Here is a 22,612-nt window from a genome sequence, read left to right as displayed (position 1 = left end):
CCTGCAGATCTCCATGCTAGAAGGAGGCTGAGGGTTTTCTTGGGGGGTTTCTTGGTGCAGGCGGCAGCTGCCATAGCGCCGCGATCATTCAGGCACCGCTTTGGGCAGCCTCGCTCGCCGCACGGCGCGCGCGCGCGCCGGACACGTGGAAAGCCCCATGGAGAAGGCGCGGGAGGGCAGCGCGCAGGCGCGGCGCTGATGGCGGAGGTGGCCGGCGGCGCCCCCGCCTAGGCCGGAGCAGCATCCGCCGCCATCCGCACGGTGAGCGCAGCTCTGCCCGCCCGGCGGCGGCTCCGCGGCAGGGACGGGCCCCTGGTTTGTGGAGGGGGAGCGTCGCGGACCCGTCGGGGCCTGGGCCGGGTGAGGGCGGCCGGGCCGGGCAGTGAGCTGTGGCCGGTTCCCGGGCTGAGCGTTCCGCAGGGCGCGGGGAGGTGCCGGCTTCGTGCCCTGCCGGGGCCTCGGCAAGGCTCAGGGCCGGTTTCCCCGGCCCGGGAGGGCCGGTTGGTGCTGGGCTTCCCTCCCGCCCCGGGGAGAGGAGTCGGCCCCGGGCAGCTGCGGGTGGCTGCACTCGTGTTCAATGAAACGGCGGCGTCAGGGATGTGTAACGGCGCGGGCATCCCGGAGGGCTCCCTAATTGTGTTTGGTTCCTGGAAAGCGAAAGCCGTGACTAATTAGCAGTAATTACTGGGAGTCCTGCTCAGCCGCCCGGCAGTAAGGAGTTCAGCTGGCACCCGGGACACCTTGGGAGAGCCTTTTTCGCTAATAAATAGCAAATAGCGCGGTGGCAGTCGGGCTGTGCTGTAAAGTGATCCGTGCACACACGGGAGGGCAGCGGTTCTCTCTGCTGCATGAAAGGCTTTGCTTTTGAGAAGTTTTATTATTTTGTGTTACTTGTTGCAGAATTACCAGAGCTACATAAGCTGAAGCAACTCCGTTGCCAACATGTTTCTGTACAACCTAACGTTGCAGCGTGCCACGGGCATTAGCTTTGCCATCCATGGCAATTTCTCAGGTAATTTTCTCCTCTCTCTGCGTGACTTGGCTTGGGGCTTTTTTGAGTACCGGTTTGCTTTGGTACCTCTGGGGGTTTTTGCTGGTACATTATCATTTGTTATTGAGTGTTACTTGAGCTGTGGTAGCTTGTGGATAGATTGAGGGAAGTTTGGCTTGATTATCAATCTAGATTATCTATAGGTTTAGTTTAATATCCTGACCAATTTTCTGATGTGTTAAAAGCTGTTCTAACAATGATGGTACGTAATGTGGTGAATAAGTTTCTTTGAGTTTCTCCATGGTAGTCCTAAAATTGGTATTTGGAAGTTTGCCCTTCTTCCCTTGTAGCACTTGTTGAAGTTGTGTGTTGTCTTCTGTTGCTGACTTGTGCTCGTGTTTTGGTTTCTTCAGGAACCAAACAACAAGAAATTGTTGTTTCCCGGGGCAAGATCCTGGAGTTGCTGCGCCCCGATCCCAACACGGGCAAGGTTCACACGCTGCTGACCGTGGAGGTGTTTGGGGTCATCCGCTCCCTCATGGCCTTCAGGCTGACGGGGGGCACCAAGGATTACATCGTGGTGGGCAGCGACTCGGGGCGCATCGTCATCCTGGAGTACCAGCCCTCCAAGAACGTCTTCGAGAAGATCCACCAGGAAACCTTTGGCAAGAGTGGCTGTCGCAGGATCGTTCCAGGCCAGTACCTGGCTGTGGACCCAAAGGGCCGTGCTGTCATGATCAGTAAGTCTCTCTGTCAGCTTCTGTTCTTAGTGTTTTTATCTTCTGTCTTGTGGATTGAAGCCCCAAAGCGGATAGCCTTCAAGAAATAATGAGTTAAAACATGGAACGTGAAACATTTGAAGAAAGCATAGCATTTAGGAAACATATAGGGCAATAAATCGGCTAAGGCATGGAACACAATGACAAGAAAGAGAGATAGGGATAGGGGAGTTGATGGGCTAAGCATGTTTAGAGCCAACAATGTCAAACCGACCCTAAGAGTCTTGCCAAGCCATGGGGACCAAGCCAAGTACACCGGGAATTGGCCATATTAGGATGGGAGTTCAAAAGTTTAAGGAGGAAGACTCATCAGGTGCCCCCTGCCCATGATGAAGGCCACCTGAACGACCACTGAAAAGATCCTCAAAAGAGAAGTCTCCGCCCACACTCCGCCTACACCACGCCTCCTATGAATATGCATGCAAAGACATGATTATGCATGAGATATGATGTAACTCTATATTCAAAATTGTATAAAAGGCTTGCTTTGTCATGAGATACTCAGAAATCCCTTTTGTGATTTCTCCGACGCGTCGTAATAAAATACCTCCTGTCTATGCTGACTTAAATTGAGTCTCTTAGGCAGTTATTCTCGCCTTTTGGGGCAAAATTCGGCATCAGATGTTTATTTTGGAGCAGATTTCTGACAGGTGTAATTGGAGTTATAATATAGTTATAATTGTTTTAGGTTGTGAGCTGTGTCAAGGAGAACACAGGCATTCAGAATTGTTCCTTGATGCTGGTGGGATTGCACAAATAAATTGTAGTACTGAGCCAAAACAAGTTGGAAAGAGACCAGTTTGCTCAGCAGCGTGCAGAGCCCTGAGGTGTGGTGTGTGGGAGAGAGGATGGGATTGCAGGTGTCAGTGCTACAGTGTAGCCAGTCAGTTCCCATGGCCTGAAATGATGTTTTGAGTTCATGTCTCTTCTCTGAGATGTCTCATGGAGACAGCCAGATGCATTTCTGATCAGGCTTCACAGGTAGAAGGACACTTGGGAGAATTTTTTTGCTAAGATTTAGCACGAAGTGTATGGAACTTCCTCATTTTGCTGAAGGCAACTCTGTGCAGTGCTGATGGTAATTTACCAAGTATGTCTTTATACTGGGAATAGCAATAATATTATTTCTTTTCTAACATGTCTGGTTTTCCTGGGTGAGAAAGTAACACAGTCACAGTTGTGCCATTCATGTTGATATTTGAGTGGTGTTTTTTATGTTGTGGATGCTGTATATCAGGCAAGAATACATTTACTTAGTTAAAATATTTCTGTGGAAAAGTTTGTAAAATAGTAAAATATTTCTGTGATTTTAAATAGCAGAACATCTGGATGCTTCTTTCCGTTTGTCTTTGCTTCCTTGCAGTTTGTCCTCTCTTGTGTGGTAAAAAGAGTGAGTAGATCTCCCTCAAACCATTGTAGATGGAATATAGGGCCAGGTGAATGTAGCTCAAAGGGTCAGGCTTTGGCTTTAAAGGGCTGAAGTTGTCATTTTGTGCTTGCAATCTGAAAGATTTACAATGAGACATTCAAGGTTAGTTGGTGGCACAGAGATAAACACCAGTGGTGAGCTTCAGCTGAAGTAGTGCTGATGTTCTCTTTCCAAGTTACAGCTCAGTTTTGGCTGCAGGTATGGTGAGATTTGATTATCAAGGAATGGGCTTCACGTGCTGCTGTCCTTCCCTGCAGGTGCCATTGAAAAGCAGAAGCTGGTGTATATCCTGAACAGAGATGCTGCTGCTCGACTCACCATCTCCTCCCCTCTGGAGGCCCACAAGGCCAATACCTTGGTCTACCACGTGGTGGGAGTCGACGTGGGGTTTGAAAACCCAATGTTTGCTTGTCTGGAAATGGATTATGAGGTGAGAACTTCATCCCCCTTTGCTGTGTTTTGACCTTTGTTGTTCCTGTTCTCTTCTTCATCTGTCACTGGGGAGTGTTGGCTGCTTCTGCTGTCTGGGACAGTTATCATTTTTTACAGGCTTAATGAGCAAGTCTCTTCTGTCATGGTGATTGATTCTTTTTGCTTTTCAGCTGAAAATATGCATGTTTTCTTGGTCTGAACTTCTCTTCTGCAGCTGCTAGCAAGTCTTTTCGCCCCCATTCTGTTGTTATTCAAAACTGTTTCCCAACACATCAGCTTTGCTCCTCCTTTTAATCCTTTTTTACAAAGACACCTCCATGTGTTCTCTTTTAGGAAGCAGACAACGATCCAACAGGTGAAGCTGCAGCCAACACACAGCAGACATTGACATTTTATGAACTGGACTTGGGTTTGAACCATGTTGTCAGGAAATACAGTGAGCCCCTGGAAGAGCATGGCAACTTCCTCATAACAGGTACCACCCACAGAGTTGGTTTTTGCATGGGCCTGCTTGGGTCCCATTCCCCAGGAAAACACAGTCAATACTCTTTATATCTTAGGAGTTGTTTCAATTGTAGTCTGAGCCATTAGTATAAATTAATTAATTAACCTTGCAGTCAGGTAATGAGGGGTGGTTCACATGGAAATACACAAGTATTCATAGAAGCAGCTGCTGTTTGAGTGCTCCTGTAATTAGCTGTAGCAATGCAAAAGGACTTGGTTAATGTGTAGATGCTGTTTTACTCTCTTTCATGGGATTCCCTCTGCTGAGGGCAGTAGATGAATCCGTGGACTAAAAGCCCACTTGGAGGGGTTGGATGCAAAGCCAATACAACACCTTCAACCAGGGAAACTGCTGCAGGTTCCTCTCCAAGCACAAAAAGTGCTGAGCTGGGAGAGCATCTTTGTATGCTTGCCCTGTTGCATCTGCTGTAGGCAGCTGTGAGACAGACACCAAGTATTGTGCTGAATCTGTTTGATAATGTGATTTGTTACACTGAGATCACAAAGTATGGCTTTAGAAATGCTTCTGTTACCTAAAGATGTTAATCCATCTGACGGATTTTTCTAGAAGCAAACATACCAGAAACTGAAAGGTTGTGTTTATCTGACAAGTTGCTAGTGTGGTATTTTGGGCATGTCATGGCTTTCTAGACAAAAAAAAAGCCAGGAAGGATAAAACCTGAGCAATTTGTCAGAAACTGCATCCTTCCAGATCCCTGGTTCCATCTGCCCTGTTCTCATGGTGGCACAGGCAAAAGACTGTACTCAGTCTTTTGTCTTTTCAATAAGAGCAGATTCATATATGCAGGGTGATGGAGAGTGTTGGAAATGGTGCTGCATTAAAGAAAACCAAAAGTTCTGCAGGCAACCAGTCAGATCTATGGTAAAGACTTTTCTCCTAATAATTTTCTTTCAGTTCCTGGTGGTTCTGATGGCCCCAGTGGGGTGCTGATCTGTTCTGAAAACTACATTACTTACAAAAACTTTGGTGACCAGCCTGATATCAGATGCCCAATTCCCAGGAGACGGGTGAGAATTTTTTAAGATTATGAATGCTTGGAATTTGCCTTTCAAGGTTAAGGGCACCAGAAAGGTTTTAAAGTAAGAAAAAAATGAGTTAAAAACATGTTGGCTTATCTGCCTCACTGGCTGTGTGTTATCTGAGAGGGAGGATGGAGGTGGGCATAGCCTGAAGTGATGAGTGTGGTTCATGTCTCTTCTCTGAGATTTACTCTGGAGATACTCCAAAGACTCTGATCAGGCAGCACTGTCAGTGCAAGGTAGCATTACTTGAGATGCTGAACAGTGGCAGTTGTAGCTGCAGGTGAATTCAACAGCTGCTCTGTTGCATCTAAGGCTGCTTCCTCTCCCTTTGGTATTAGGAATGCAGTGCTTTGAGCACCTGCCAAGGTGCTCAAAACCAGCTGTGTGTGGGTTACAGCCCTTTCCTGTGGTTTTGGCTTTGATATGTGAGAGTTGCCTGGAGAGGAAATTAAAACAGATGAGGGATGATGCTCAGGCACAATGTCTCACAGCTGTATTTCCTTCTGGGGCAGAGATGTACCAAGGGTGACTCCAGGTTTAACAAAGGAATGTGCTTTGTGTTAAAAACCTTCTTACATACTGTGAGCTCTTAAGGCACCTGTGAAGTGGAAATACTTCAGTCAGTGAAATCACCTCTGTGCTTGTCAGGTAATTCCACCAATGACCTCCTCTGTCTTTCCTGACAGAATGACTTGGATGATCCAGAGAGGGGTATGATCTTTGTCTGCTCTGCTACACATAAGACCAAGTCCATGTTCTTCTTCCTGGCCCAGACAGAGCAGGGAGACATCTTCAAAATCACTCTGGAGACTGATGAAGACATGGTAAGCACCACATGAATGCAGAAGCATTAATTGAGAGGAGTTCTTAGTCAGTTACTTTCCCTAAGGTGATACATTTTTACTGTTGTGAGTTTAACTGTGTAAGGGAACGTGCTTTATGTGATTTGTAAAAGAGTTAACACTGGTCACCACTGTGGGTATTACTCATAAAGAGACACAGTGCAAGGTTTGCAAAATCCTCTGAGGATTAAACTGCAGTCATTTGATCATACTTATAATGTTCTAGAGGTGGTCTTTTTTTTTAAAGAATATAAACTGTGGTCCATGAACCTCCTGGAGAGTATTTCAGTAACTTGTTCTGTGGAACTTAGCTTCCCTGGATTTCAGCAAGTACCTTCTAGTCTCTTAATTGAGTGTTTACATATTGCAATCAATATTTTTGCAAGATGAGGTAGTTAGCTTGGCACAGCTGGTCTGTGAGTTGAAATAACAGACTTGCAGTGGCTTGCTGCTGCTTGTTTTAGTATTCTCTGAAAAGTTCTCTGCTGCAGTGTGATTGGTTGGGCTTTTTCAGTAAATGTTGAATGGTAATTTCTCCATCTAAACATGTCATATTTGGTACAGGGGATGATTGTGTAGCAGGCACCAAGCCTGCCAGAGTTCAAGGAGTGTTTGGACAGTGATCTCAGACATTGTGTGATTTTTGGGGTTGCTCTCTGCAGAGCCAGGAGTTGGACTTGATAATCCTTTTTGGTCCCTTCCAGCTCGGAATACTCTGTGATTCTGTGATGTTCAAGTGCCTGAAGATTGTCCTTGGATGTTTCACCAACAGCTGTTGTGACCATATCAAATTTAGAAATTTGCTTAGGACAGTTGTTTTTCTAATGCTGGAGAATTGGTGGTGTTCTGTGAAGCAAATTTCTCTTAGGCAGCTTGCCATTTTTACAGCTTTTGTTTTCCAAATTGATTTACAAAAGGCAGAAAGTCTTGGAATAAAACAGACAGCCTGGCTTGTGTGTTCAAATAATCTGTTGGATTTTGTGATTTATAACCTGGTGCCCCAAACTACTGATGTTTTAAGCCTGGCCTGCTCTTGTTCATTTCTTTGGAGAAGATGGCTAGGCAGATGTTTGTTATTAAATCACACATGGAGCTCCAGTACTTTAGCATCATGTTCACATCTTCATCTGCTTTCAGGTAACAGAGATTCGACTGAAGTACTTTGACACTGTTCCTGTTGCTGCTGCCATGTGTGTGCTGAAAACAGGATTTCTCTTTGTGGCATCTGAATTTGGAAACCAGTGAGTAAACAATTTGACATCAGTGTTTTTCCCCTGAAGCAGAGTGGTTCTGTTCAGGCCTGCAGACTGACCCTTGAACTTACTGTGCATAGAAAGCCAACACCTCTGATTTAATGGGTAACTTGGTGCTTTGTTCAGAGGGCTTGAGAAGAATAGTTGGATTAGACTATGAATGGGGGAATTTTCTTGTTGTTTGAACTCAGATTAGATGATGAAGTGCAGAGAACAAAAGGTTACTTGCTGTTGCAGCAGATTTTGGAAAAATTGAGCACTTGCTGTTTATGTAGGGTTCATCACATATCAGATGAATTATCTTTTCAATTAGTTTGATAGTTTTGAATTTTTATGTGAATGGCCCACTCAGAAGTAAATTATTAGTAGGTGTTTTCCTTTCCTTACTAGATGTATCCTTGAGGGCTTTCTCTTAATTCATGTTTGGACTTCTAAATACTCTAAATAGTCATGCACACCTTTGAAGATTAGCTTAACTGTGTCTGAGGGAGGGATTCACAGGAATGGAGATTTTCCTGACTGTATCTGCAGTCAGCCACCTGAGGGAGCCCCAGCCAGTTTGCTGGACTGAATCTGAATTGAGGAAGCCATATTCGAGCTGTATTAAAACCAGGAAATAACTCATTCTGTCTTTCTGTGGGATTTTTTTTTTCTTCTCTGAAGTTTTATTTGTTGTTTTATTGAGCTCATAAATTGGAATAGGGAATGTGGTTAAAATAGTATGATTTAAAAGGTGAGAGTATTCCAATAAAATAGACAAATGTGGAGATGAAGTCCTAGCCATTGACCTTGCTTTTGGCCTCAGCTGTCAGTTGCTGCTTTGGCTTAAACACAAGAATATCTAAAAGGCTCAAGGGTAAACAAAATACTGAAACTCTGGGATACCTTGCCAGTGACAGCTGCAAATGTGAAGGCCTGAAGCTGGGAGGTTGTGAGGGGATTTCTTGTTCATGTGTTTTGGGGTTTTTTTATTTCATTGCAGGCCTCTGATTTTTTTTTTTTTTAATATTTTGTAACCCAGAAGACAATCCTTAAAGCCAAATATTAATAACTGAATAATGTAGGGTTAGATTTCTTTCTTCCCCACTACCTGAATATCTGGTTGAGCCTTACTTAAAGAAGGCTCCATGAGCCTTGCTCTGAAGATGCTGACACGCTTTTTTCTGTCTCAAGTTACCTGTACCAGATAGCTCACCTGGGGGATGATGATGAGGAGCCAGAGTTTTCCTCTGCCATGCCTCTTGAGGAAGGAGACACATTCTTTTTCCAGCCTCGACCTCTGAAGAACCTGGTGCTGGTGGATGAGTTGGACAGTTTGTCTCCTATTCTGTGTTGTCAGGTATGTTGCTATCAGCAAGTTCCTGTCTGCCACATGTGTAAGTGGAGTCAGCAGCTAAGCCATTCCAGGTTTCCAGAAATACTGCTCCAGGTAAAGACTCATGGAGAGGCACATCTGCAGAGTTCTCAGACAGCTGCCTGAGATTGGTACCTGGCCTGGTAGATTTGATTCCTGTGGCAATAAATGCATGTCTGAACACCAGGTGTCAGCCAGTGATTCTGTCATGCTTCTCTGTTGACCATCAGACCAGCTGTTTGCAAAGAGTTTCAGTAAAAATTAACATTCAGGGCAGCAGCTGGAACACCCCATGGCATCTCCACAGCTTTTGGTGTTTGAAAAAACATTCTTAAAGCAGTAGTGTGATATATATATATATATTTATAGTTTTATTTTCACGTTCCATGGATGTTGTTTTGACACTTTTTCTCCACACAGATAGCAGATTTGGCCAATGAAGACACACCCCAGTTGTATGTGGCTTGTGGTCGGGGGCCCAGGTCATCCCTGAGGGTTTTGAGACATGGACTTGAGGTAAGACATCCAACACTTCAGGAGAAAAACCTGAGAGATGAGGACAGTGCAAGGAAATCCTTGAAACAGAGCTGCTGAAATGAGCAGATTGTCCTTTTGCTCTAGTCTGGAGAGCTACTTTCTCTTGTTTCTTGAGGAATAGAAGGGTTGTATTGTGTATTCTTACAGTCTCAAAAGCTTTTTGTTTACTTGACTTCAACAAAACCTGCATTTTGTTTCTTCTAATACTTGAGTGTATTGAGCTGGAACATTCCTGGTGTCTGCCAGCTGCTGCTGCTCTCTGCTGGGGGTGGATGACCTTGTTTTGAAGCTGATCATCCACAGCAATAATGTTGCCATGTCATTGCTGACCATATTTTGCCCTGTAGCACATCTGGCACGGGCTGAGAGCATCAGAATTGGGAACTGTTAGTTTTTCTGCCCAGTTGTGGGAAAGCTTAAAAACCGCTCGTGGTTTGATTGCTTACTCTAGTAAAGTGTAAACATCTGTTTGCAAAAGAACCTTCTTCCTGTTTACTCTTAGGTATCTGAAATGGCTGTCTCAGAGCTGCCTGGTAACCCCAATGCTGTATGGACTGTGAGGAGACATGTTGAAGGTATGCAGTATTTTCCTGAAGCACAGGGAAGTCATAATGTTTTTGTGTGTGGTTTGTTTGTTGTTGTTTTCTGGTTTTCTGTCCAAGGAGATAGGAATGGTGCTGCGTGATGCTTGTGTGCCATCCTCAGAAATTGTGGGTTGAGTCAGCAGCCACCTGCTTATCTTAAAAAGCCACCCACCCTCTGGTCCCCTCGTATTGTCACACTTCCTTTGGACAAAGAAGCAGCTGCCTGCAGCTGCATCCATCACCCACTATGCTGTGTCAGCTGTACATTTGCAGCCTGAAGCTGCTGAATTTCTCATGTGTTCCCACTTCCCATAAGTTTTTGCCCGTAAGTTCTTGCTCAAACATCAGCAGGCAGCAGCTATTCTTGTTGTTGGACTGTACTCACTATTCTTCATGTGTGTGTTGACAACTGCAGTAATCAGCTCTTTGTGAGAGAGTGGGATACAAATTATGGAACAAAGATGATAAATCAGCAACAGTGTTTGCATTTTATTACTTTCTTCTGTGCATATCTGAGAAAAAACCACTCTGGACTAGGACATACTCTCTATTCAAAAGCCAGCAGTGTGTGGAAGGTTTGTGATTCCAGAAAGATTTAAGATTTCAAGTTGGCAGAATATACTGGATTGGAGGTTTGGTTGGTCGTTGGGGTTTATTTTTAATTTTGATCTGAAATAATAGCCTTGCTATTACTAATGTACAAGAGAAAATGTAGTACTTTCTGCCTTTCTCTTTATGGTGAGAGCAGAATTGCACAGAAACACCTAAACAGCTTGTAGGGAATCTGTTCTGGGTGCTGGCAGTGTCAGGGATTGTTTCCCAGGCAGTGCTTTGTATAACTCTCACAAAGACTCCTCTAGGTTTATACAGGGGATCTGGAAAGGCCAGATTGTTGCAGTAGAGGCCTTAGCCTGCTATGCTGACATGACTTCTTGCATTTAAGCAGAGTAGTGTGTCTTCCAGGGAACCAGTAACCATGTGGGAATTTCAAATCCTGCAGTGGGATTTACCTTGCCATGTGAGACCTGCCATGAATTCCTGTGCTCATGTCCTGAGATTCATGTATTGTCTGAGCAACAAGGGCAGAACTTTAGCATAAAGTACCTTCATGTCCCCAAGAAGTAAAAGGGTCAAAAGGAAAGTATTTCCACAGTTCATATTAAAAATGCATGGTTTTCTGAAAAGAGGCATTCCAGTTTGTAAGAAACCTTTTCTCCAGCATTCTGGAAAAGAAGTTAATAAGATTTTCTCCCTCTGAGGACTGGAGGCTTCTGACATCACCTTACAGTTTTAAAATATTTTCTGTTGGGATTCCAGAAGAAGACTTTGACTTTTCAGGAGGTGAAGGACCACTGATGATCTGCAGGAAGCAGGACCAGTCTCATTGCCTTCTCTTCTTTCCACCTTCCAAATTTTCCAGGTTTCAGCATGATAACCTCCATGATTCAGAAAGGCTGGAATCTGTAGTTGTTAAGCTGTGCTACTCACTGTTTATAGTTCTGTGAAACTGATTCCCAAGTTCCAGTTCTTGGAATTCAGAAATTATTTTAGTAGGTTTTAATCAGAGTGCAGAACATTTTCAAACATGTATGTAATCTTTAAAGTGCCTTTGAGGGCACATTTGGCAGCTTGGGGTTGCCCAGCTCTGCCTCAATGTTGCAGTGTGTGCTGCAAGGCCTCTGCAAGAAACACCCAGGTCTGCAGTCTTCAAAGCAAATACTAACCCTGGCTGGTACGTGGTGATACTCACTACCAATACCAAGCCTTTTTTTTTCTTCCACAGGTGGCTGGTGGTGGAGGTGCTGATCACCACAGGTGTGTACCTACTGCTAGGGGCTACTGTACAGTACCACAGGTTAACCACAGAGAATCCCAACAGCATGGGGCTGCATTGATGCTAAGCACTTCACTAAACAAATTCTAGAAACTGCTGTGTAGTTGAAGATTGTTGCCTCTGAAGTTGAGTAGCTGAGGAGTAGAAAGCAGATCCCAGTCCATCTTGCAGTCCTTGGGAAGCAAAACAATCAGCTGTGTCTCTGTGGAACAGTCAGTTCTTGCTAAAATTGGATGTGTGTGTTTTAGGGGTATTTTCAGCTCTCTTGTAGACCAAGATTAGGCTTCCAGCTGCTTTGTACAGACCTCCAAGAGAAAAAGATCAAGTGTGCTTGGATCAGTTGTAGGTATTATTGGCATGGGAATGTCCTGTGGTTACGGGATCCATCTGCCTGTGAGACAGAAGTGGGTAGGATTTGCACCAAGCTATTCCAGTGGAATGAGCAGTGGGTGTAGGTGTGTGCTGTGCTGTGCTGACAGATGGGATTTGGGAGCTGGGAGCCAGCATTCCCTACCTGGCACTCCTGCTGCCACAGCGTGCGCTGAGTCAGCGCTGCGGAGTCGCCACGCCGGAGTAAACAGAAGCCCAGGAAAATGTGCTGTCATCCCCTCAGAGTCTGCTAACTGAGAGTGATCCTGAGCTCTCACACTGCTCACCACTTTGCTCCCTGAGCTCCTCTGAGCTTGTGGTGACTGCATTTGTCTCAGTCCAAATTCAGATGTTTCAGAGTATGAGAAAACAGCCAGGACTGGACTGGCATAGAAGAATGGAATTCTCATGGACTAACTCAAACTGAATCCATGGTAAATAATAAAAAGCACAGTAGTGTAGAGTTCATGGACTGAAATGTCATGTTTTCATAAGTGTTTGTGATGTTTGCATGAAGCTGCAGAAAACTTGTAATGCATGTGTAGGAGAACGAGTCCAGCTGTGGCTCTTCAGAGTCATTAAAATGTCTCTGTTACTCACTGAAAGGAGCTGACTGGTGCAATTAGTACTGTAATAAGCATCTCTGAAGTCTTGTGTCTGCATACAAAATAATGTCTATCTGTTCAAAACTCTGGGGAGCCTGATGTTTTGCTTGGGATTGTGCAGAGCTAAGTAGACATCTTTTCATATTAAAATCCGTAGATCTTTTCTTTTTCTAACTGAGAACACTTCTCAGTGTGCCCTAGGGATTTAGTCTTCTTAATTTCAACTAGACTGCTATATTTTCTAAACCAAAAATGTATTGTTTGAACCTAAATGAATGTGTCTTATTCACTGACTTAATTCTGGTAAATCAAACCTTTTATTTCAAAAGCTCCAGCAGAGAGTCATTAAGCAAAACAGACTTCAAGCAAAAATGCACTTGTCACTATTATTGACATAGACTTAAAGGCATGCTCTAATATAAATGTAAGCCAATGGAAAGAAAGAGCTAAAAAGCATTAAGAGGTAGGAATGAGTTTTTGTTTAGATAGGACTAAGGAAATCTGTTTTGTTTTCAGATGGGAGTTCTTTGTCCTATGCCAAATCACATGCTTAAGCTTCCAGCTGGGACACAGTGGTTTATCATGAGAATTGACAGCCCCCAGGGAGGAAGGCAGCAGCTCTGAAGTAATTTGGAAAGCAACAGTGGTCTTTGAAATGGAATTCTTAGAACATCCTGTCTATGGGATATTTATGAATCAAATGCTTAGCCTGTGAACTGCTGGAAACTCCATGATCGAGGAATTGTTGTTGACTTCTGGTGTCGAAAAATCTGTGCAAGTTTGTAGGAGAAGCTGCTGTGTAGGAAATAAGCGGTGTGCAAGTGTGTCTTGCTCAGCTCTTATCTGCTGTTAATGTTGGAGGAATTCTCCTGTTTAGCCAAGCATTCAAGTCATTGGTGTTACTGATGGAGTTCTCTCTGCAGATTGAGTTCTTGCTTTCTCATTTCCTCAAATGGGCTGGTTCCTCTATGTAGGATTTTGGAGCTGTTGGAGGTTATAGGCTGTGAGCAGTTAATAGAGTAGTAACAGAGTTTATGCCACAGACTTCTGTTGAAATTGCTTTAGTTACACAGAACTCTTCAGTTTGATCAGAGCTGTGGTCTGTGTACCAGATGTTGCAGAGAAGAATGATTGGGAGTTTTTTTAATTTTTCACTTGCATATTTTCAACTGTATGTAAGAACTTTTTGTTATAAACGTGACACAGCAGGTTTGGCAATGCTTCCATCTAAACAGGGTGGATAAGAAAAGAATTATTAGTTCTTAAAGCATTTGTTTTGGTTAACCCAGCTCGGGTTCTTTAAGCTGCTGCATCGTATTTAGTGGCATCCCATTTCCATCCCAGTAAGACTCCTTTATTTTCCTTTTTTGTTAAAGTTATTAACCACTTCTCCATGTTTGAAAATTATGGAGAGTCTCCTTTCAAGGGCAGAAACTGGCAGCTCTTATGCCTTCACCTCCACCAGCTACACTGTGGCCTAAGTCCGAGCTTTGGGTTGAGTTGGGTTAAAATGAGGAATTTTCTTTTTAAGAAATAGCAGCTGCATGACAACAGCAGTAGAAGTGGAGTTGCTTCTCTGAGGCAATCTTATTTCTCTTCCAAGGCTCCTGGCTCCATTTCCCAATAGACTTCATTGTTTCTGTTGCTTTTGTTATTCTCTTTTAATGAGATTGTCCTCTTCCCCTCTTAAGACCTATTGCTTTCTGCAGAGTGAAAGCAGAGAGCAATAAACTGGGATTTTTGCTGTACCCAGTCCTACTACCCTCATTTCCCACAAAGTTTCCCTATTTCCAAATGAACTCTTAAGATTATTTTGATTAGCATAGCTCCTCCATGTCCAAGCGACAGGAGTCTCCCACGCTGTCCCCTTTGGGAGAAGCCAGTACTGGAGATAATAGAGCAAACACTGACCTTTACTTCTATTGGGATAAATGACAGTATTGCAACTATCCTAAAAATGTAATTGTTTCTTATCCCAGGAGACTCTCACAGTGTGAATGGAAGCCAGTTGAGCTTCTGGAGGGCAGTAGAGCAGGTTTAACCCTGAATTCTGCTGCAATGCACCCTAATTGTTCTCTGCAGCCTTTTATTGTGTGGCTGCTAGATAGAGATTGTGGTCCTGTAACCTCCTGTGTGCAACATCTGTGGTGTGGTTTCTGCAGATAGATTCCTTCTGTTCAAATTTTTGGAGTACATAATTTAGTTTGACTTTGTTGGGTGTTAAATCTGGATTCATCTCTTTGGGTGATGGGGGACAACTGTCTTAAAAACTTGGAGAACTTGAGCATTCTTTGTAAAAAATAGACAAGAATCCTGCTTGCCAGAATGCAGAGCATTATGAATTGACTGTGGATGTGGATCTTGGTTTGATCCCTGGCTCGGGGCTGCGTTGTTTGGAGTCCGGCACTGGCTGGCTTTTGGACAGCGTGTCCTAGAGCGAACTTGTGCAACACTGTCAGCAGCTGTAATTATCACAGGAATTCTGCTGAGGAGTAACTGCTAGACATTTGTCTGCTGATTGTGTTGGGAAGCCTTGCATTTAATTAATCAGCACTCTTTTTTTTTTCCCCCCTGTCTCCCTTGACCAGATGAATTTGATGCCTACATTATCGTGTCCTTCGTTAATGCCACACTGGTGCTGTCTATCGGAGAGACTGTAGAGGAAGTGACTGACTCTGGATTCCTGGGCACTACACCAACCTTGTCCTGCTCTCTTCTTGGTGATGATGCTTTGGTACAGGTAATGGAAAGCTGCTACTTACATGTCTACTGTCTGCCACTCTCAGCTTGCTGCACAGATGTGATTTCTGCATTAGTGCAACACATGTCTAAAGGTGTGGATTGGCAGAGAATGATGCTGATTCAGGCTTTCCCTTTTTATATCTTGCTAAGTGAAACTGGACAAGTTCAAAAGGGTCATAATCTTCAATAGTTCCTTGCTGTGGTTGAAAGATGCAGTTCTCCCAGCTGGCAAGAACTGTCCTGCTGGTTCAGCTTGGTGCATAGTTCAGATCACTGGCTGCCAGGAGTGGTTCTTACCTTTGGCTGCTGCTGAGTCAGAACCACCAGTGAAAGGGGAGTTGTGAAGAGATGATAAATACAGAATTGATGTGGTGATTTTTTTTTTTTCCTTCAGGTTTATCCAGATGGGATCCGGCACATCCGAGCAGATAAGAGAGTAAATGAATGGAAGACACCAGGAAAGAAAACCATTGTAAAATGTGCTGTGAACCAAAGACAAGTAGTCATAGCACTGACTGGAGGAGAGCTGGTTTACTTTGAGATGGACCCGGTATGTGTGTTAATGTTGTGAATGAGTTTGGAAGAGTGAGGCATGGGTTTGTAAACTGTTTAAAAATTGTGATATTGTTTATATAACAAATCCAAAGCATCGTTTAAAAACAAAGTATCCAATTAGTAAGTCTTACATTTTTCTCTCTCAGTCAGGACAGCTGAATGAGTACACAGAGAGAAAGGAGATGTCTGCTGACGTCGTTTGCATGAGCCTGGCCAATGTTCCCCCTGGGGAGCAGCGTTCCCGGTTCCTTGCTGTTGGACTGGTGGACAACACTGTCAGAATTATTTCACTTGACCCTTCAGTGAGTAGCTGCTCTGGTTTTACCCTTTCATTGGTTTGAAATGTTCAGAAGGATCCTCCAAAGGTGGACTGTAACCATCCAAACTGTCTGTATTCAGATAAGTGAGCAGGAATGGACAGCTTGCATGGTTTTTCTCTGCTGGGTGGCAGGAAGTGTGGCCCTTGATCCTTCCCTCTAACAGATACTCTGCTTTTATTGAGAATCACTTATGCCTCTGGAGGTTCAGCTGATGAGTCACAAAATAATTTTCTTTCATTGTTTTGTTTTGGGTGGGTTTTTTGTTGGGTTTCCCCCTCTCATCTCCCTGTTTGTACCTGTACTAAAAGACTCATTCTGCAGGCAAGTTGGCAGCAAACCAAACTTACTGTTCGTCTACCTGCAACAGATGAGGTGTTCAAAGCTGGTTGTAGTAACCTAAATTTTCCTTAGGTCACTCCATGCTAAATAGTAGCAAATGGTGCTAGAACAGTTTGGAAGGATCCAGTTTAGGACCAGGCAGCTACCACTGTTGCTTGCCAAAATGCACAGAGCCAGCATCTGTTATAACTTCTTTTTTCTTTTTTTTCTGTGAATACTTCTTTCTGGAAGATCTAAAAGGGCATCTTTAAGCTCCTTAGGTGGAGCTTGAATCCTGTTTTGCCATGCCAAGCCTTGCTGACTGGTGTTGTCCCTCTGTTTCCCCCAGGATTGTTTACAGCCCCTGAGTATGCAGGCACTGCCTGCACAGCCGGAGTCGCTGTGCATCGTGGAGATGGGTGGCACAGAGAAGCAGGATGAGCTGGGGGAGAGGGGCTCCATTGGCTTTCTGTACCTGAACATTGGACTGCAGGTGAGGGGTTCTTGCCTGGTTCTGGCAGGTTTGTCTTGAGGAGCTTTTGCTTGAAAGTGGATTGTTAAAATAGCTCTGTCATCATGCAGTGCAACACAAAACCTGCCATCCCTCTTTGTTGCAATGTGTTTCACAGCCCAGACTGGGGAATTCACTGTGTGACTTCATAGAGGTGTGAGTTTCCCCATACATTTTTAGACTAAAGACTAGTCAAAAAACAGTGTATTATACCAGATTTATGTAGGACAGATTGTGCTTTTCCCATTCAAGGAAGCATATTTTAAGAAATATTTCTGGGTGAAATGTTGGGCAGCTCTTTAAAAACTGCCTGCAGGGCAGAGTGTCAAACAAGTAACTGCCCACAAGCAGAGGCTCTGCTTCAAAAACTTTGCTGTTTCACAACTTTTTGTTACATCCAATACAGATTCTCTGATCTTTGACAAAAAAATGTTGTTTTGACAATTCAACATGTGGTAAAAATAATCATTATAGTTAAGGTTCTTCCACATGCCACAAGTTTGATGTCAGAATGCAATCTCTTTTTGAGGAGCGTGAGTTTTTGGGTAAATTCTTTGTACCAAGAGGGATGGAGATCTGGAATTCACCCTCAGGTTTTTATGGCTTGTGTGATACACTAAAGTCCTCAGCCTGTGTTTTATTTTGGAGGCTGTCCTTTCTGCCCTGTGCAGGACCTGTGCTTTGCTATTAAAAGTGTGGCTGTAGGGGAGAATTGTACCGACAACTAGGAAAACAAACAGCTAATGCTTCAGAAACTGCCTCTAATTGTTTTGAATGATGCACATGGTCAGTTAGTCCTTACCTTCAACCCGGACCTTGTTGTTCTGCTGCTGCCCAGAACGGTGTGCTGCTGCGGACCGTCCTGGACCCCGTCACCGGCGACCTGTCCGACACCAGGACCCGCTACCTCGGCTCCCGGCCCGTCAAACTCTTCCGTGTGCGCATGCAAGGCCAGGAGGCGGTAAGGGAGCTCCTGCAGGGCTGCAGATCCACTCCCCAGGCACCACATCCCAGATTTCCTTAGGGGTGGGAGGGGTGGGGAAGCATCCCTGCAGCACAGCAGGACCTTCTGGGTAAGGGTGGGAAGTAGAATGACTTCATTATGGAGCTGCCTGGCTCACAGCTTGTTCTTTCACAAACAGCCTTGTTCTTCCTCCCCTTACTGCTGTGTAGTGCTGCCCTGCCTTCTCTGAACTAGGATTCATCTGACCCTTAGGCTGTGTTTACAGTGTGCTTGGAGAGGTCTGAGCAGGTTCTTGGGCTGAGAGATACACCTTGCTTGCTGTAGTGCACAGAGATGGGGAGAGCTCTGTGCAGCAAACTTACCCTTGAATGCTTGATGCAGTGAATGGTTCTGTCCTTGCATGTTGAGAATAGCTCAGCCAAGGGCTGGACAGCTGCCATACATGGTTCAAGGAAAATATCTGCAAGATTTGGCATAGAAGGAAGAATGTGTTTCATCAGAAGTGCCATTTCCAGCCCTTCTGATGTGGCACTGGGGAAATCAGCCACCCCCTGCTTGACTCATTTTTGGATGACACCTTCAGAGTTGAGAAATACTGCTGATCAGTGTAGGGAGCTGGATCTGGGAATTTGAGCTCAGCTGTAGTGTTAAGGTGCACTGGGTGAATCTCTTCAACTTGCTCCTGCCAGCTTGGAGATGAGGAGCTTTGCAGCTCTAGCAGAGAATACCTGTAGAATAACCAAGAATAATCTCTCTGCTTTGAGATCAGCTGTTGTCACTCAGGCAAAAACTAAGTTTGCACTGAGACTCATTTAGCCAAATGTATAAAGTTGAAAAGTTTGGAAGTCAGTCTGCTTCCTTTTTTCTCATAATTTGGTCTAGGCTAGTGATGATTTTTAGTAAATTCCACTACAAGTGCTACAGCACTTGGATTATGACAAAGCAGTATATATTTATTTTAAAAGACCTGTTCCCATTAGAACAAGCTATTTAAAAAAGGAGAAATTAGACTATTGTTGGTCTTGGCTTTTATAGGTAGCAGTAGATGATCTTGGCTTTTACAGTGGTGTCAGTGCACCTCAGTTGGACTATTTGTTGTCTTGATAGTGCTTTAAAGTTCCTTTTCATGCCATATTCAATTTCCAGAAAAAACTGAAAGTAAGGAGTGTCTTTTCAGGTGTTCTCTGAGCTGGGTGGGGTCCACCCACAAGAATTCAGTTGTTCCAGTGGGGAAGAGCTGGGCACTGTAAATGCATTCCTATTGCATAAAGTGAGCTTGCCTCCATTCCCAGACCTAATAAATTTGTTGCCTGTCTTTCCCAGGTGCTGGCCATGTCAAGCCGTTCCTGGCTTAGTTATTCCTATCAATCACGCTTCCACCTGACTCCCCTGTCTTATGAGACACTGGAGTTTGCATCTGGTTTTGCTTCTGAGCAGTGCCCTGAGGGCATTGTGGCCATCTCCACAAACACATTGAGGTAAGCATCAGAAGGGAAACACAAATGCTTGTGGGCTGGGATGCCAGGCAGGTGAAGCAGTAGTGAATTCCACCTGACATTCAAAAGGAAAGAGGTAAAGTGACTTTACTTCAAAAATATTTTTTAATTATGGATAATGATTTGGTAGAAAAACTTGGATGGGCTTCAGAAAACAGATAATTTAAGGAAAGTTATGCTGTCAAAAATAAGTGGGGTGTGCTTCTCAGATTTGTATTTTCTAGCTTTTTAAAATAAGTGTAATTCAAGTTACTCTTCAATTCTCTGATCCTGAGAGAGGGAAGCTTTTAATAAATGTGGACCTGTTATGTATTAGGGTCTTGTGGTTTGTGATCTGAATTGGCTGCTTTGCAGGAAATAAACCACGTGATTTCAGAAACCAGAGGCATGACAGGGATGTGTTTGTTGCCTTTTTTTAAAGATCAGCTGAGATACTAAAAAGATAAATGAAAATAATGGACCACAAATTCAGATGCTGTGCTGTATGCACTTGAACAGGCACTTTTTTCATATCTGTCCTCATTGAAATATTACAGCATTCATTGCTTTTAAAGGAGCCATTCTTTCTGGAAAGACTTGTGGTTTTTAGACACCAAATGCCAGAAGAACTGGCATTTCAGCTAGCAAGTCACAGGAAGAAAGAGCTGGCATTGCATTTTTCATACTCTTTTTAACTGAAGTGCCTCTGAGGAGCATTTGATTGTATGTCAGAGTCAGTGTCACATTTAGATTCAGATGATGTGTTCCCCAAACGTGCACTTTCCTTCTTCCATGTGCTCTTTGTTCCTCTTGGGACAGACTTGCTTCAGCACCAGTCAGAACACATCCTGGGACAGCAAGAGCCCTCAAAGACCTCCTCGTGCTGCAGCACACACCTGTCTCACACCATGGGCTCCCATTTTAGGATTGTTGTTAGGTTGGTTTTGCTCTGCTCTCTGGCCTGAGAAGGGTGCTACTCTCTAGCACTAGTCAGCTTCACAAAGAAAAAGTTCCATTCCAATTTCATTCTCTTTGACAGCTGTTTTTAGGTTGTATTCAACACATGTCATGCCTTTTTCCCCCAGGATTTTGGCACTGGAGAAGCTGGGAGCAGTCTTCAACCAGGTTGCCTTCCCCTTGCAGTACACACCCCGAAAATTTGTCATTCACCCAGAGAGCAACAACCTGATCATCATCGAGACAGACCACAACGCTTACACTGAGGCCACCAAGGCTCAGAGGAAGCAGCAAATGGCTGAGGTAATTGGGCTGAAGGACAGGTACACCCAGCTGTTCCCCAGAGGGGGCTTCTGCAGCTGGAAGTGCTCCCTCCTCATTAGTTCCCAACTGCCATGACCTGCAAGGCTTTCAGCCTGTGTGAATGCAGGGACTGGAAGAGGAGTGGAGATCTGCCTCAAAACACAAATTTCAGCAGAATGCACCACTTCCTAGTGTTCCTTCCTTTGCGTGTTGTTAGGGCACCATTTAAGAGCCACCCTAGTGGAGGACAGTCTTGCTTGTGTAACACTCTTCTGTGGGGTTTCTGTGGTTGGTTGAGGGTGGTTGCATTTCAGTGGGTTGTTTATTTTCTTCTCAGAATTGTTTCCAGGGTTGTTGATCTGGGGAAACAGCTCCCCAGACAGCTGTCACTGGGGCAGGGCAGAGCTGACACAGCCATGCTCTGGGCTGTAGAGGCTCCCTGGGGAATAAGCTCAGGCTGGCTGGAAGCTTTGGGACTTCATGGGTTTTATGTCTTCACAGGCAGTACCTTTCCCCAGAATACCTGGGCTTAGGCAAAACAGGGGGGTTGTATTCTATGCAGAGCATCAGCACACTGGGATGGGAAATCACTGAGCTGTTCTTCTCTCCTGTCCCTTAATGCTGTAGGAAATGGTGGAGGCTGCAGGTGAGGATGAGAGGGAGCTGGCTGCAGAGATGGCTGCAGCCTTTCTGAATGAGAATCTTCCTGAGTCCATCTTCGGTGCTCCCAAGGCAGGGAATGGTCAGTGGGCCTCTGTTATCAGAGTGATGAACCCCATCCAGGGAAATACATTAGATCTGGTTCAGCTGGAGCAGAATGAAGCTGCTTTCAGGTAAGAAGTATTGCCAGTGCAGCAGGAGTCCATGCTTCTGATGAGTCTTAGGTGTTTTTTTCCTTTTGCTTATCAGTTACTGAGTTGAAATCCAGATGGAACATATTATCAAGAGACTGGCTTGAAATTCCAGAAGTGATTTGTCTTGTCTTTCCTTCCCTTCCAACCCTAATCTTGTCCTCATGTGGCATTAAGAGCTTGTGGTGCTCCAAATGTGGTTGCTGTACCCCAGTGCCTAAAGAACAACACAGGGGTGTAAATGATAGATAAGAGAGCTAGGAACAAGAGAATGTGCTGTTATCTCTCACTTTTCCTCCTCATCCAGATAAACTGAGGATAGATTAAATGAAAAGGGAAGTGTTAGACTGAAGGGGAAAACCAGCACAATAACCATGAAGAATAGCAAGTGCCTCAGCAGGTGAAGTAGAGTTTTAGGTCATGTTAGTCCAAAAGGCTGACCTGCCATTTCCAACCTGCCTGAGTTATTTACTGAGCAGGAAATAACACTGGAAGATGAGGAAAGTTATTTTATATGTCCCAATGGGAACAGCCTTTGAAAAATAGCTTCTAGTAGAGTTTTGCACATCACTACACAATGTCCAGCTTGTGAAAGTGTAAAGTAACAGTGGACATTGTGAAAATATAAAATGCTTTGGGCATACGTGACAGATAGAACACACATGGAGAGTGTAGTGTGGAAGAATGAACAAATCTGTGTTAAACATTTCTACGAGGAGGAAAAATAAATGGAAATGTCAGTGTTGAAGGGTTGGACTCTCAAATCTCTGCTGGGCAGGTGCAGGCTGTGCTGTCAGGGATGCAGTCTGGTGTGCAGCATTAGTGTGGTGGTGGCACTGATGTCCTGCTGTGTCCTGTCCTTTGCAGCGTGGCCGTGTGCCGCTTCTCCAACACGGGAGATGAGTGGTACGTGCTGGTGGGCGTCGCCAAGGACCTGATCCTGAACCCACGCTCAGTGGCTGGGGGGTTTGTCTACACATACAAGCTGGTGAATAGTGGTGAGAAGCTGGAGTTCCTGCACAAGGTGAGGGGAGTGATGGGGTCATTTCCAGGCTGAGT

At 44.5% G+C, this 22,612-nt stretch overlaps 1 protein-coding gene and 2 non-coding genes across 3 annotated transcripts in view; all 3 read left to right on the top strand.

Moving 5' to 3' along the window:
• Positions 1-123: 123 nt before the first annotated feature.
• SF3B3 (splicing factor 3b subunit 3) overlaps positions 124-22,612 on the top strand; it is a 29,586-nt gene continuing 7,097 nt past the window's right edge. The window contains exons 1-20 of the mRNA XM_064723104.1: positions 124-261; positions 901-1,012; positions 1,405-1,731; positions 3,457-3,629; positions 3,965-4,106; positions 5,052-5,164; positions 5,866-6,003; positions 7,159-7,262; positions 8,448-8,613; positions 9,049-9,144; positions 9,668-9,740; positions 15,146-15,297; positions 15,694-15,849; positions 16,001-16,156; positions 16,842-16,985; positions 17,842-17,964; positions 19,291-19,445; positions 20,528-20,702; positions 21,330-21,535; positions 22,421-22,577. Of these exons, the coding sequence (XP_064579174.1) occupies positions 943-1,012; positions 1,405-1,731; positions 3,457-3,629; positions 3,965-4,106; positions 5,052-5,164; positions 5,866-6,003; positions 7,159-7,262; positions 8,448-8,613; positions 9,049-9,144; positions 9,668-9,740; positions 15,146-15,297; positions 15,694-15,849; positions 16,001-16,156; positions 16,842-16,985; positions 17,842-17,964; positions 19,291-19,445; positions 20,528-20,702; positions 21,330-21,535; positions 22,421-22,577 (2,826 nt within the window). The 5' untranslated portion in view covers positions 124-261; positions 901-942. The remainder of the gene's footprint in view (positions 262-900; positions 1,013-1,404; positions 1,732-3,456; positions 3,630-3,964; positions 4,107-5,051; positions 5,165-5,865; positions 6,004-7,158; positions 7,263-8,447; positions 8,614-9,048; positions 9,145-9,667; positions 9,741-15,145; positions 15,298-15,693; positions 15,850-16,000; positions 16,157-16,841; positions 16,986-17,841; positions 17,965-19,290; positions 19,446-20,527; positions 20,703-21,329; positions 21,536-22,420; positions 22,578-22,612) is intronic.
• LOC135453025 (small nucleolar RNA SNORD111) lies at positions 2,665-2,746 on the top strand. Its single transcript, XR_010441754.1, has one exon. It is a non-coding gene; the product is annotated as a small nucleolar RNA SNORD111 (small nucleolar RNA).
• LOC135453028 (small nucleolar RNA SNORD111) lies at positions 5,321-5,400 on the top strand. The gene has a single exon (XR_010441757.1). It is a non-coding gene; the product is annotated as a small nucleolar RNA SNORD111 (small nucleolar RNA).

The sequence above is a fragment of the Zonotrichia leucophrys genome, chromosome 11 (genome assembly GCF_028769735.1).
Source record: "Zonotrichia leucophrys gambelii isolate GWCS_2022_RI chromosome 11, RI_Zleu_2.0, whole genome shotgun sequence".
Classification (NCBI taxonomy): Eukaryota; Metazoa; Chordata; class Aves; order Passeriformes; family Passerellidae; genus Zonotrichia; species Zonotrichia leucophrys.
The sequence above is the reverse complement of the archived record's forward strand: the minus strand, read 5'-3'. Positions and strand labels throughout refer to the sequence as shown.